This window comes from Bos grunniens, chromosome 11 (assembly GCF_055505025.1).
Source record: "Bos grunniens cultivar Pamir isolate PY7600 chromosome 11, Bosgru_T2T1.0, whole genome shotgun sequence".
NCBI classification, from domain to species: Eukaryota; Metazoa; Chordata; class Mammalia; order Artiodactyla; family Bovidae; genus Bos; species Bos grunniens.
Genome location: NC_141175.1, coordinates 11,052,472 through 11,068,048, shown reverse-complemented (window position 1 = coordinate 11,068,048; position 15,577 = coordinate 11,052,472). Strand labels below are relative to the sequence as shown.

At 37.7% G+C, this 15,577-nt stretch overlaps 1 protein-coding gene across 9 annotated transcripts in view; it reads left to right on the top strand.

Moving 5' to 3' along the window:
• The window catches only part of PBX3 (PBX homeobox 3), a 226,586-nt gene that overhangs the window by 184,486 nt on the left and 26,523 nt on the right, over positions 1-15,577 (top strand). For all 9 annotated transcript variants that reach the window (XM_086325156.1, XM_086325153.1, XM_086325159.1 and 6 more), the window contains one exon: positions 5,938-6,073. In XM_086325156.1, coding sequence (XP_086181282.1) covers positions 5,938-6,073 — 136 coding nt within the window. The remainder of the gene's footprint in view (positions 1-5,937; positions 6,074-15,577) is intronic.

Below are 15,577 nucleotides of genomic sequence, written 5' to 3'. Positions count from 1 at the left end.
AGCTGCCAATTTGGTGACTCAATTTGGACTTCCCTCAGAAGATAAAGAGTCTACCTGCAATGCAGGAGACCTGGGCTCGATCCCTGGATTGGGAAGATCCCCTGGAGAAAGGAATGGCTACCCACTCCAGTATTCTTGCCTGGAGAATTCCATGGACAGAGAAACCTGGCAGGCTACAGTCCATGGGGTCGCAAAGAGTTGAACATGACTAACACTTCACTTTCTGGTGTCTCAGGAAACAAATAGTGTTAGTGCTGCTAATAATGACTTAGTAATATGTAGCCTTTTAATTCTGATGCTAAAAAGTATTTTTAAGGATAACATTCAGTATGTAACTTTGTTTTAATGCAGGTTTGTTTTCTAAGAATTTCTTAATATTATGTTGCTTGTGCATATTAGAAGAAAATCCTTCAAGATACAGATATTTCTAAGGAGGAAGTGGTATTTTAGTTACTACAAAACCCCAAACTCTGTTTTTCCAAATCTAGAGGAAAGCTTCTGAGTTTCTCCTGTAGGGATACATATTTCCCTTTGATCTGAAGCTTTCACCAATTTTCACAGGAGTTAGGTTGCATATGCAATAAATTGCATATGATGTGTTAGACCTACTGGGTGACATAACAGAGGAACTGTCAAGTTCCTACTCTATGCTGCCTAGACAGGAAAGCCCTCTTGGTCATTGCTAAAGCTTGCAATCAGTCTTCAACATTGTAACGGGGTTTCTATTTTATTTTGCTTTCTCTCCCTTGTAATCTCACAGAGGTGATAAATATTGTCCAAATTTCACAGTATTAAAGAAAATAGCTAAATTAGTATCTCGAATGGAAAATAAAATGTGAGGAATAGTCTTCATGCCAGAGCTCTTCCCTGGAGCCAGATAGGAAACATGCCGCCTGATTATGCTCCTGTTCTATCATCTTTGGTTCCTTCGTCTATACTGAATTAGTCGCGGGGACTCACCAGTACTTTGTTTTCAGTGTTCCTTGTATTAGCTCTTTTTTTCCATCCAAACTTGCACTGCGCAGTTCACGTTCATCCTTTCATCCCTGGGCTAGCACAGTACTCCCACTGTACTTTTCTTCTGCTCATCCTCCATAGCCCTTTTATGATGGACTCATTGCTTTACTTGAAAACCACAGTAGTTTTTCACTGTTGGGAAACACATGCACACAACTTAACCTGGCATTTGAGGCCTTATGTGACCTGTCCCAGCCCAGATTACTTTTTTGTTGTTGTTACGATTTAAGTTTTATTTCTTATTTTTCCTATTTAACAAATACCAAGCTCACTATGAAAAATTTGGAAAACATGTAGACTAGAAGGATGAGTGATTAAAGACAATCACTTTTTTAGTACCCAATGGGGAAAAAAAGTCACTGTAAATGTTCTAATGTATTCCTTTCTGGTTTGTGGTACTGTTTTAGTTTCATGTTCTTGTGATGGTACAGTACGCATAATTTAGTTGGCTTTTTTAAAAACTTACCATGAATAGGTAAACATTTTTCATATAATATAAACTGTTTTAAATGTTAATTGTTGAAGTCTACCAGATGGATATATGATAAATAATTAACGTAGACATGTTTTCATTTTTGAGCATTTAAGTTGTTCCTGTTAATTTCCATGATAACCTCTTCCTTCCAATTCCTTTCTTCTTTCCTTCTATAAATATTTATTGTGCTGAGGATATGTAAAGGTAAACAAGATTGGTTAACTTACTTGCCCCAGCTGAGTTTACATTCTACCTGGGGAAATAAGCAATAAACAAGTAAACAAATATGCTGTAGTATTTTGCTCAGTAATGTAGTGAAATATGATAGAATGGTAAATGCTATGAGGAAAAAGAAAAGCAAGGTAAAGGGAGAGAAAATGATGGAGAGAAGGTACTGTTTTAGATAGATTTTTATTGCAATTAGTCTTTCAGTAAAAATCTTTATGCTTTCAACCTTTGTGATCTTTAGAATTATTTCCTAAGGATTAATTCTCAGAAATGGTATTATTAGATCAAAATGTGAACATTTTTAGTGCTCTTAATATATCACTAAATTGTTCTTTCCTCTGTTTAATCCAAAATGAAATACCTCTTGGTCTCAGCCATTTCCTCTGACTAGAATTCTTCTCTGCCTAACCACCTCTTCCACTACCACCCCTCAACTCCTATCCCCAGCCTTCCACAACAAGTCATATTCTTTGCAACCATTTCCCCAACTTGGTCACCAGTAATGAGTTGTCATCTGTGAGGGTGTCTAGCATGGAGCCTGGAATGGAGACAACACTCATGTTTGTTGATTTAGCGAGACCTTGCTCATCCTTCCAGGCCTGGCCTAAATGGTCCCTTTTAGGAAGCCCACTTTAATCCCTCCACTGGGCTGGTCCATGCCTTCTCGTGAACACTGATACTGTGTTGATACCATTCTCCAGACCAAACTTCATTCAGACTGCCTTTACTGTAGCTTTTCAGGATCATTTCTTTTCTTCCCGAGTAAGTTACGTTGTTACTGACAGCAATGGCCAAGACTTATACATATCCATTCCCCACAATTCTAGTGTCTTATAGTGTAACAGACTGCAAAAAATTCTTTATTGACTAACCAGATGAATGAATAATTCCACTTACTACTTATAATAGCTCAAAGCATTAAGGAAGTAGCATTAGGAAACCAAAACCATTCTTAAATTGTCAACATTGAGCATTTTAAGGAAAAGTATTTTGTAACAAAGATATTTAAAAGTACTTTCTTCAGGGGAAGGAGACGTATATAGGCACCTATAGCTGATTCATGTTGATGTACAGCAGAAACCAATATAATATTGTAATTATCCTCTAATTAAAAATAAAATTTTTTTAAAAAGTACTCTCTTCAGAAAGAAAGCTTTCCTAACACAGCTGCTGTTCTTACTTCTACAGATAGTTTCCCATTCTTGTCAACATGCATGCTTTTTTTTACTTCACATAACTGCATTCATAATGTATACACCTAAATGATTTATACTTCTTCCAAGAAGAGAAAGGAAGTTAACAAGCCAGAGTGAGCAGAGCCAGGGTGAGGCCGTGGCAGAGCTTGAAGCGGAGTCCCTTCTCCCACAGAGATTGCCTTTAGGAATGTTGTAAGGCCTGTGGGACACAGACCTGGGACGGAGGCATAGCTGCACACTGGCCTGAGGCGCAGCCATTTAGAGAGTGGTGAAGCCTGGGGGGAACGAAACTTAGGGGAACAGCTTAATGGGAATTTTCTAAAGAATGTTTTTCTAAAAAATAAATGAAGTATAAGACCGAGTTCTCTCTTATGCCTTCGAGTGAATGCAAATACTGAGCTTTGCTTCCATCTATTCTTGTAGTGCCTCTCAGCAAGCCCTCTGCACTGAGAAGGCAAGGTTTTTCTGCTCCAGGCAAACATGCTCATTCAGATATATGATCCCCTTGCTCACCCTGGCTTTTTGTAAAGCCATACTCACATTTTCTTGGTAATTGGACAAGCCGACGCATGTACCGGCGTAGAACAGTTAGGAATAAATTTGTGTCAGTCCCTCTACTCTTCTAGTAGAAGGGCTATACTTTGGATGCAGCCAGACCGTCTGGGGTGAGTTATTCTATTCTGCCCATAAATTTGTTCTCTGAGGTTTTTTCGTGTTTTCTGAAACCAACCACTCCTAGGTGATGTCAATAAATGAGCCAAACTTATCTTTGCTCCCCCAGTATGTTTCTGCTCATTCCTCCTTTCATAAGTCTTCATTTCCCAAAGAAATGCCCTTGTGTGATTCCCTCCACCGTACCCGGTCTTGCTGCTGGATTCCATGTTTTACAGAGTCACAAGCTCACATATTTACATGTTATGGAATTGAGTGGAGTGGCTGGATGAGGGGCAGTGAGGATTAGAGCAAATGGGTACACATCTGAGCGGACAGCCACCACTTAGCTGGCTGCCTTCTGAGAATGTGAGCCTGGTGTGACTGATCTTCCAAGTTTTCATAGGCAGCCAGAAACCTTTACAAGCAGGTCATTACTGTACTGTCTCAACAAGCATTATCTGTGGGCCAGGTAATTACTTGTAGGTTCGACAGTTTAAGTATCTATTCTAGACCTTTTCTACCCTACACACCCACTCACCCACTCCTCAGACTGTGCCTCTTGAAAGCCCCAGGAAAGGGCTTTGTTTTTCTTGTCAACAATGCACGACTCCTGTAAAAATGCTGATTGCTCTTCTTGGTGTACGTTTCTTTTCACCTGTGTCTTCCCTCACCGCCTCCCCCATCCAGCTCATCATCAAATCCTGTTGACTTTAATCCCCAAATAGATTTTGACTCTCTTCTTCATCCCTCAGGATACAGTGGTTTAACCTTCCAAAAAATTATTGAAATTAAGAAATTTCAGGTCTCATAACTTGAGATGTTTTGATCAGACCTAGATTTCTCGCTCCCTTGACTCTCCCTTAATGTTGAAACAGAGATCACATACTTAACCTGCCATGTTAGTGACATCATTTTAACTAGAAGAATCTTGTACGGTATGCACATTTACAACTGCCTACTGATGCTGTCTTTCCTGAGTACATGCTATCACAAGATCATTAAGATTATTTGTAAGACAATATTAGGAAAATTATTTGGGGAAAGTGTTTTCCAGTTACTGGAGAATTTAATTTAAAGTGAAATCTGAAAGATGCTTATTTTCACACTGGAATTCTTTAAAATCTTAATAATAAGACCCAAATATAAATGACATTTTTGCTATTTGAAATACCTTGTCAGCAAATACTTGATCTTCTGACATTCTGCCACCCCCTCCCAATAAAAATAAAGAACTTGTCCTCCCTTAGTTTTCCCCTGGTGAGCAAATCATACCTGGGACCAGGCAGTTACTTAAGAAGAAAAATCCAGAAATCCTTGATGTATTTTTTTTCCCTCACCTTCCTTCTCTGTATTCCCCCATTTATTCCCCCCATCCAATTTATTATCAAGTCCTATTGCTTTTACTTTTCAAACAGAGCTTGAATCTTTTTATTTCCATTACTCTCACCCTGTTGCCAGGTTACAATCATCTCTCAATTTGACCATTGCTGTTGTCTCTTTAAATATCTCTACATTTCCTTTCATGCCCTCCTCCAGCTATTCTCAGTAGTCACAATGATCTTTTTAAAATGTAAAACTTAAAACCTTTAATAGCTTCCTATTGTACTTAAAATAAAATTCAAAAATCCATAGAGGGTCCACTAAACCTGTGTAATCTGGCCCCAGTCCATCCTTCCAGACTCATCTCACGTATCTCCTGATTTTTCACTGTGCTCCAGCCTCCCCTAGCCCTTTAGACCGGCCAAGCTTTTTTCCTGTTTGAAGACCATTGCCTCTGCTTATTTCTCTTCCTTCTACTCTTTGTCTGACTAACTCATACACACTCTCCAGGTCTCAGATTAAATGTCACTCCTTCAAGGACACCCTTCCCGACTTCATAATCTGTGTTAGGTTTCCTTCTTAGACACTTTCATTATACCTTATACTTTTTCTTCATGGTACTTGACATGATCACCATAATTTATAAGTATTTATTTCTGTGGTGCTTATCTAATGTCTTTCTTTTCCTAACTCTCTAATCTCCTATAAACTTCCATAGAAGCCCTTATCTGTTTTGTTCCAACTGTATCCTTATTGAATATCTAGAACACATTAGATCCTTAATAAGTATTTGTTGAATAAATTAAATAGTGAAGTGAATTGTGCTTCACATTCTAGAGTTTTTCTTAGTTATCCTACATCTTAATGTGAATTGGATAGTTCTCTGGAGAATGCCAAGAGTGTAATTTACAATATCATGATGATACATGAGACCCTGAGAATGTTAAAAAATAGAAATCTAACTTTTTTTTGTATAATCCTAGGTAATATATCCCTCTCTGGTTAATGTGGATTATAACTACTATTCTGTTTTTGGTTCCTTCATAGACGAAAAAGGCGTAACTTCAGTAAACAGGCCACAGAAATCTTGAATGAATATTTTTACTCACACCTCAGCAACCCCTACCCCAGTGAAGAAGCCAAAGAGGAGCTGGCCAAGAAGTGCAGCATCACAGTGTCCCAGGTAAGGGGGAGTGCCATAGGTGCGGCTTGTTCTTCCGTGGATTGTAGGAGCCCTGCTCTTCTCCTCAGGGTGTTTTTATCAAATTTCATATCCAAATGTTTCATCATCAAAGAAGATATAAGAAAAACATAGATATTTCCACATTTTTATGCAAGCTTTTAAAGCTTAGATAATTTCTTTTCACCCTAAATGTCAAAGAATCAAAATGATCCCCACTTCCCTAGCATACATCTCTAGAAAGAACAGAAACATACTTCGGGGAGAGACGTGGTTTACACTCACATGACTCTTCGGTAAACAACATTGAGTTTCGCTTTCCTGATTTAGATGACTGGTCTAATCTTCTACCAGTGAGAAACCAACGTATTTGTTGTCAAAAGGAAGTTTCGTATAGCTCTGTGATGAAAGCTTTGAGGAGTTCTCCAAGTCCTTTTTTGATAACCGTGCCATGATATTTGGGTTTCAAAGATTTCTTTGCTTTTTTGTTATCCATGAAATAGAAGAATTAAATTCATGTCTATCCCTGCTTTTGTTGTTATTTTTTTAAATGTCTGTTTGTAATAAATTGTGCCCTGGAAGTTAGCTTTCGTCTTCTAACACAAACACACTTAATTTTAGGCAGATAGACTTGTTTTATTTTTAATGTATTTGGCTGCGTCAGGTGTTAGTTGCAGCAAGTGGGATCTTCATTACGTCATGAAGGAACTTTGCTTGTGACACACGGACTCACCAGCTGTGGCATGCGCTCAGTGGTTGCGGCACATGGGCCCCATTGCTCCACCAGCATGTGGGATCTTAGTTCCCCAACCAGGGATTGAACCCACTTCCCCTGCACTGGAAGGCAGATTCTTAACCACTGGACCCACCAGGGAAATCCCAGACTTGCTTTTTAGACTGAGGGTTGGAGACAAATAAATAACCAAGTAACTGTACCTCCTTAAAAAATAAGTATATTCTATTGGCATTAGTTCTAAAATATAATTTTACTTAAATTCTCATATTACTGTTTATAGATTATAACTTGAATAACATTTCTTTTTAGCAAACAAATGCAGTAGTCAACAGCCAGTTCTTGCAGTGGCACTTACGGAAAAGCTCACTCTTGGCAGAAATTTCAGTGGTGCCTGGAAGTCATGTGACACAAATTGTAATGTAGCCTCTAAATAAATACTCACATAGGTCTGAAGTTCAAGATTCTAAAGATCCCTTTCACATTCTAATAAAAGTTTCATATCGGTGTTTTATTTTTATTGAAGTAGAGTTGATTTATAGTGTTGTGCCAATCTCTACTGTACAGCAAAGTGACAAGGCATTCCTTTTTTAGTATTCTTTTCCATTATGGTTTATCACAGGATATTGAATATATGTAGTTCCCTGTGTTATACAGTAGTACTTGCTGTTTATTCACCCTGTTCATAATAGTTTACACCTGCTAATCCCAGTAGCTCTCTCTGACTTAGAATTCAGATGTTTGTGGGTCCAGTTCAGATTAAGGTGTTTCATGCTTCTACTCCCTTTCTTGCTTTCTTTTTTACTTCTATAACATATTCACCACTGGAGGTTAACACATTATATACATTTTTCAAAAATCAGTATAATCCTGGTTTTTCACTGGTTGTACTTGCTTCTTGTGTGTGTAATGTAGGATTTGTTAACACAGGCTTGTGTAACGAGTGAGAAGTTTTCTTCTGACTAGTCTGAACTAGGGAAGTTTTGCTGTACTTCTAAAATAGGCTGCTGCTGCTGCTGCTAAGTCACTTCAGTTGTGTCCGACTCTGTGCGACCCCATAGACGGCAGCCCACCAGGCTCCCCCGTCCCTGGGATTCTCCAGGCAAGAACACTGGAGTGGGTTGCCATGTCCTTCTCCAATGCATTAAAGTGAAAAGTGAAAGTGAAGTAGCTCAGTTGTATCTGACTCTTCGCAACCCCATGGACTGTAGCCCACCAGGTTCCTCCATCCATGGGATTCTCCAGCCAAGAGTACTGGAGTGGGTTGCCATTGCTTTCTCCCATAAAATAGGTTAGGATCCCATTTACCTTTTATTTTTCTAAAAAAACAAAAAATCATTCACTGCTATATTCATTCTGTTGATTTTTCATAGAAAAATAGCTTAAGTTTTGGGAATTTTTTAGTAATTGCATCAATTAGAAATAATATAGACATAGATATATTTCTTTGTCTAAAAAGCAGACTTTATGACCTTTTTCCCTCCCCAATCAGCCTTTCAAATGGAGAATTTCAGCAATCAGTGTAAGATTCAGTGTAAATTGTGACAATTTCCTCTCCTTTTTACTTTTTCACACTTAAACGTGTTTGTTTCCCTCCACCATTCCCTTCTTCCCACATCTCTGACATGGAAACAGTGTTATTTTCACTATTAAAGACATAAGTTGCTAGCCTTTCTCCTCCTCCCCCCGCTTGTGTGGCATGCAGGGTCTTAGTTGCCCAACCAGGAATTGAACCTGTGCCCCTTGCATTGGAAGCAGAGTCTTAACCACTGGACTGCCTGGAAAGTCCAGTTGCTAGCCTTTTTAATTAGTATCCTTTTAAGTTGTTTAATTTCTCTATGAAAGCAGAGAATATTCCAGACCTGACAGGTGAACTGATTTCTAAAGAGAAAAAACAGTGTTTTAAATATGCATCATACTAAAGTACAATTAAAATTAGAATCCAGAGGGTGTAAATATACAAAGCTAACTTTAAAATATTGAAACCCACTGAAAATTGGCAACTATAGCAATACTTTTTGCTAGATTTAAAGTGATGAAATTGGTTTATTCTTTACTGTTTGAAATACTTAAAATACTGCTTAAAATACTTAATAATTAGGAATAAGAAAGGAATTCTCAGAAGAAAATGTAAGGAAATATCTTTAGTACTTTGAGAATAGTCTTTAAAAAGATAAAATGTGTAAGCAACAAGGGAAAAGGTTGATAAATTCAGTGGTAGGACATCTATCAAAGTACTTAATAAAGATTGTGAAACATCAACATGATGCAACCATTTTAGTAAAGATTATATCAGGCAAAAATTATCAATAGACATTAAACCTAGGAGGATATTTGTATGAAGAATATGGTATTAAAGTATCTGTCCTCTCCATAGGCTTTTTTTAGTTATAAGGGATATTTTTTAGAAAGGCCATAATAGAGTGGAAAAATGGAATAAAACCTTGACCAGGTGATTAGAATCAACATGATCAAAGAGGGACATATGGACATTTATATAGTATTTTGCCCTGAAATGTAATCTGAGTCTAATCACTAGAAACATCAAAACATCAGCCAAACCCATTATGAGGAATGTTCTAGTTGGAAAAAAGTGAGGAAGGAGTAATATTCTTTAAAAATATCAAAGACACACCATGGAAATATTCTAGATTAAGAGAGGCTAAAGAGACATCATGTGTAAATGCAATGTTTGACCCTAGACTGGATCCTCTACTGGAGGGGAAAATACCATAAAGGAATTATGTATAAATATTATAAATATTTATAAATTATTTATAATTATCTACAAATTATATTACTAAAGTAAACTATAATTTGTCATTGTACTGTGGTTATACAAGAGAACATCTCTAGTCTTACTAAATACACAGTGACTCACGTAGGGGTAAGGTGTATGGTAAGGGGCCATGGTGTATATATTCAATAATTTATGCTCATGGTTCAGGGGAAAAATGTGTGTTTATACACACACACACACACATGTGCGTCTGTGTGTGTGTATGTATATTGTATTGTATTGTTCAGTCTCTCAGTCATGTCTGACTCCTTGCGACCCCATGGACAGCAGCACACCATGCCTCCCTGTCCCTCACCATCTCCCAAAGTTTGTCCTTCGTATTTATGTATACAAACACATACAAATATATATATACACACATACCCACACACAGCATGAGAGAGTGTGTGTGCTTGAGAGCCCAACAATGATAAAACAAATGGGGTAAAATGTTAATAATAGATGAATCTGGGTCAAGGGGATGCATACATATTCTTTACAATTTTTATTCTTGCAACTTCCATTGCAAGTTTGAAATTATTTTAGATAAAGCCTTTTTAAAATGTGAAGACAGTCTACAAACTGTAAGAAGATATTTGTAAGTGTATAAGCAAGAGGATTAAAATCCAAAATATATAGAACTCCTATAAGTTAATAAGAAAAAGATGTCGTAGTTGAAAAATAGGCAAAAACACAAGGATTTCATAGAAGATAGTTATCAGGAATCCATGATTTCAAAACTGCATTAAAGTAACATTTATACTTACTAGGTTGGCAAAAAAAATCCTAACACTTACTATGTAGAGTCCTGCACATTGGTTGGTACGTATATATGGCAGCAGGAACCCTTAAACATCATTGGTAGAAATATAAATTGGTATAGCCACTTTGGAAAACTTGGCATTATGTTATACCTTTGAATATACACATATTATTCAATCCATAATTTCACCTTTAAAGGAAATTGCCCTGGAAAACCTTGTTGTATATATTAGGAGACTTGTGGAAGTGTTCATAGTAGCATTGAAATGACAAAAATATTGAAATAAGCCAATTTTTCATTGACTGAAGAAGAGGATATACCCACTGTGATATACTCCTACAATGGATTACTGTATAGCTATGAAAAAGAATGATTTATAGCTATACACTATACACATTAATTTGTGTGAATTCTAATACTGAAGTGAAAATGTGAATTGCGGACTATATATAGTATGATATTTTTATAAAGTTAAAAACCAAATAAACAGCATATTATTTAGGGGGTACATGGTTAAATATAAAGAAAGAAATGAAATGATAAAAAATATTGTTGATTAGAATGGGATTGGGAAGAAATATTCAAAGAGTTATAGTGGTATTGTTGTTTCAGTTCAGTTCAGTCACTCAGTCATGTCCTACTCTTTGCGACCCCATGGACTGCAGCATGCCAGGCTTCCCTGTCCATCACCAACTCCTGGAGCTTGCTCAAACTTATGTCCATTGAGTTGGTGATGCCATTCAACCATCTCATCTTCTGTCATCCTCTTCTCCTCTTGCATTCAATCTTTCCCAGCATCAGGGTCTTTTCAAATGAGTCAGTTCTTCACATCAGGTGGCCAATATTGGAGTTTCAGCTTCAGCATCAGTCCTTCCAATGAATATTCAGGACTGATTTCCTTTAGGATTGACTGGCTTGCTCTCCCTCCAGTCTGAGGAACTCTCAAGAGTCTTCTCCAACACCACAATTCAAAGGCATCAATTCTTCCACGCTCAGCTTTCTTTATGGTCCAACTCTCACATCCATACATGACTACTGGGAAAACCATAGCTTTGAGTAGACAGACCTTTACTGGCAAAGTAATGTCTCTGCTTTTTAATATGCTGTCTGGGTTTGTCATTGTGGTAGTGTATTTATTAAGTTGTAGATTTATTTTTATAGATTTGTAGAGGTTAATTTAATTTTTATGCATTATAAACCTACACATATAAGCCTAGGAAGTCATATGTGAATTATTAAATCTAAGTAGCAGAATTCTTAAAAGAATAGTTCCATTCATTTGTTAACAAAAATTTTCTTCTTGGGACTTTGCTGTCAGTCCGGTGGTTAAGACTCTGTGCTTCCACTGCAGGAGGCTTAGGTTCAATCCATGGTCAGGGAACTAAGATTCTGCATTCCGTGCAGTGTGGCCAAAAAAAAAAAAAAACAAACACCCAAAAGCAAATAAAGTTTATTATAACACCTATTATGTGTCAGATACTTTGCTAGGGATGGAAGAGACATCTGTGAACTTTACAGGCTGAATCCCCTGCCCTGCCTGATAGAATTGTGTACACATGTCACCGAAAGATATATATAAATATGAATATCCTTATCAAGAGTATAATAGCCAAACTAGAAACAACGGAAAGATCCTTCAGTAGGAAAATGGATAAATAAAAGTGATATATTTGTATATATTTGGGATATTATGTAACAATGAGAATGAATGAAGTAAACTATATGTAATTACATAATGCTGATTGAAAGCAGTCAGGGACTTAATGTATAGTTTATTACAGAGTTCAAAAGCAAGCAAAATTAATCTTAGTGTTAGAAATTAGAATTGGAAAGGGGAGTGTTTTTCAATCTAAATGATGCTTCCATGGGTGTATTTACTTTATGGAAATTTACCAAGCACTGTACTTATAATGTGTGCCCCTTTTTTTGTATATATATTTTAAAATTGACTAAAGGGTTACTTATACAATAGCAACAAATCTGCCCCTATGGAACTTGGATTTTCCTGGTAGGATACAAACAGGTAAAGTAAGTAAATGAAATTATAAGTTAGAAAAGGATAGGCATTATGGAGCAAAAGGAAGGAAGGAGAATAGGAAGGTAAAGGCTGTGGTTTTCAATAGAGTGGTAAGGAAAACTCCTCCTGAGAAAATGGCTTTTGGTAAAAATTGAAGGCGATGAATGACCAAGCCATGTGGCTAATTGGTGAAGAACATTCCAGGCAGAAAGGACAGCAAGCGCAAAGGCTCTGTGGTAAAAGTAGCCTGAGCAAGTGGGGAAAGTGGTAGGAAATGAAGTCAAAGAGACTGTGAGGTCCAAATGGTACAGGGGCCGTAGAGACCATGGTAATGACTTGGCCTTCTACTCAAAGTGAGATAGAATACTGAGGAGTGGCATGATCTGACTTAAGTTTTAACAGGGTCACCATGGGTGCTGTATTGACATTAGACGATGGGAGGCAAGGGGAAGCAGAGATGCCAGTTAAGATGCCACTGCGATAATCCAGGCAGAAGATGACGGTGGCTTGGACCAGGATGATAGTAGTAGAGGCTGAGAGATGACTGCATTCCAGGTAATTGAGAAGGTACAGCTGAGGGTTTACTGATAGGGTAACTTTAATATATTTGGCCTGAGCAGTGGAAGTGTGAAGTTGTCATTAAGTGTGTTGGGGAAGGATTTGGAAGGAATAGGTACTGGCATAAGATCAAGAGTTTGGTTTGGATCATATTAAATTAATTTGTATTATAGATGGCTCAGATTGTAAAGAATCTGCCTGCAGTACAGGAGACCCGGGTTTGACCCCTTGGTCGGGAAGACCCCCTGGAGAAGGGAATGGCCACCCTCTCCAGTATTCTTGCCTGGGAAATTCCATGGACAGAAGAGCCTGGTGGGCTACAGTCCATGGGATCGCAAAGAGTGCACAGTGTGATTTAGTAAGCTGGAGTTCCCCTTTTACATAACACTCTGAAAGTTCACAAAGAAAGAAATGTCATGAGCGCCGAGAATCATAGTTAAAATTGTCGTATATTCTTAATCAGTGGGGCAGATATTAATATGCTTTTACTTTTTGGAATAGAGCTAACTTGCATTGATTATTCAAGTTAGTAAGTCACAAAAAACTCCATTGTTCTCCTGATTCCAATTTTGAATTTAAATAACTCAGGCCCTCCTTTCTCTGCCAGGTGTTTTTAGAATGAAAAATGTTAACTTATTCTTCACTGCTACTGTAATTGAAGTGTACTGTGAAGAAAAGATTGATTTTCTTTTTTAGCAGATGAGAACCTGAAATAATAGAGTGCTTAATTTGCAGCATTAAGTTCATTCATTCATTCATCCAACTTAGATATCTAACTAATGTAGCTTTTTAAAGCAGTACAGAAGACCCATTTCTGTAACTGTCTAGTGTGGAAAAAATTACATAACCCTTACTGATGAGGAGGCATGTTCAGAGAAGTTAAATGAATTGAGAAGAGTCACAAGTCTTGGTGAGTGGGAGAGCTGAAAGTTCTTACATAGAAGTTCTTGATAAAAAGAAATAAAACAGATTTTTACTTTTTTTCCTGCAAGAGGCAATGTGATTCCTCTTTCCCCTGGGCCCTGGCTCAGAGTCCTGGTTTGTGAGGTACAGGCTGGGCTTATATCACTAGGGCTGCATCATTTCCCCCTAAGCTACTTAGAGACTCCAGGCTAGTTAGTAGTCTGAGGTCTCCTTACTCATTAAACTACTTATTCCAAAGCAGTGAATATTCAGTAAGCTAATTAAAATTTGTAAGTAAGATTTCTTTATTAAAAAAATCTATTAAAATAAGAAGCCCGTTAAAATAATAATTAGAGCAGAAAAAAAAAGATGACTGTCAAATTACAGTATCTTTTGCAGCTGTCCATAAAAGCCTTTTCAGTGATTTTGGCGGTAGAGAGAAGGCAGAAGCAGATTTCTACTCTAAGTATGCAGTTGGTGAACTGGAGACAAGTTGAAGGAAAATGGCAGCTATTTTGTTGAAGTGGATCTTTCACACTGTCTTAAAAGAAGGCTGCAAACCCCCTGTTCTGTGAAGTCTCTGATTTTGTGTCCTCTTGGAGATGTGATGTCATTAAACACTGTGCAAAGAATAAAGGAACAGGTTGTAAAAAGATGAGACCTTTGATGATGTTATAACTCCAAATACAGATAAGGCATATCTGCACAATTTCAAGAAAACAGGGAAGGCACTGATTTTTAATTGTTGTTCTTCTCTGCAAACAATCAGCACCGTGATTAACTTGGTGCCTAAAGCTTGCTCTAGGGATGTCAGGTATTATATTCATCTTAGAGAATCTTCTTTAAGGGACTCTGTAATACTTGTTTGATGTGACACCCAACTAAGGATAGAGAGACGATTTCCAGCTTAGATGTAGTGTTTTTTGAGTTTTCCTATCAAGAAGAAGCCATAACCAGAATCATAGTCCCTCCAGTGTTTCTCCCCTTCACCACCTTGTCTGTCCTTTCCCTTTGAGCATTCCAGTCCGTCATCATTGCATCTCATCTTTCCACTGCTTCACTTCTGTGGTCAGACCAACAAGCCAAAGTATCAGTCAGGGTCCCAGGAGAAAACAGATGGCACACTCAAATTAGAATAATTTGAGGATATCTTAGTAAAGTGACTGTTTACACAAGTGTGGGCAGAGTGTAGGGAAACCACAAAGGATAATGCTGGTCCTGCTTGGTTCTTTTACTACCCCTTGGCCTAAAGAGATAAGGAAGATTATAGGAACCCACGACCTAGAAGCTCTGTGGAGAAGGCCAGTAACTGAGATCTTAAGAAAAAGCAGTATTACAATGAGGGAGTCTGGGGAACAAATACTCTGACCTTACTTTTCATCTCTTCTCATCTCCTACCAGTGACTTCCTTTGGCCAGAAGCCTCGAGGCATATAGGTCAGCCTCTTGGCGCCCAGAGTAGGGTGAGAGTAGATATAGATAGGGAAGAGTGAAAAGAGGAAATACAGTGTAGCCTGAAGGGCAAAGACGATCAGAACCAGCTCTGAGTGGTAACCTCACCCAGGAGATCTGGGCTTCTCTAGAGATGCTCTTGTGCTTCCTTTGTTCTTGTCTTCTGGCTTCTCTTCCTTCTTCTGTCAGTTTATGTGGAGAGCATATTATTTTTCTAAAACAAGTATGGATTTTTGAGAGTAGAAGCTACATAGTATAAGTAAGTTAATTTGATCCATCCAAATGTACATACCAGGAGTTTGG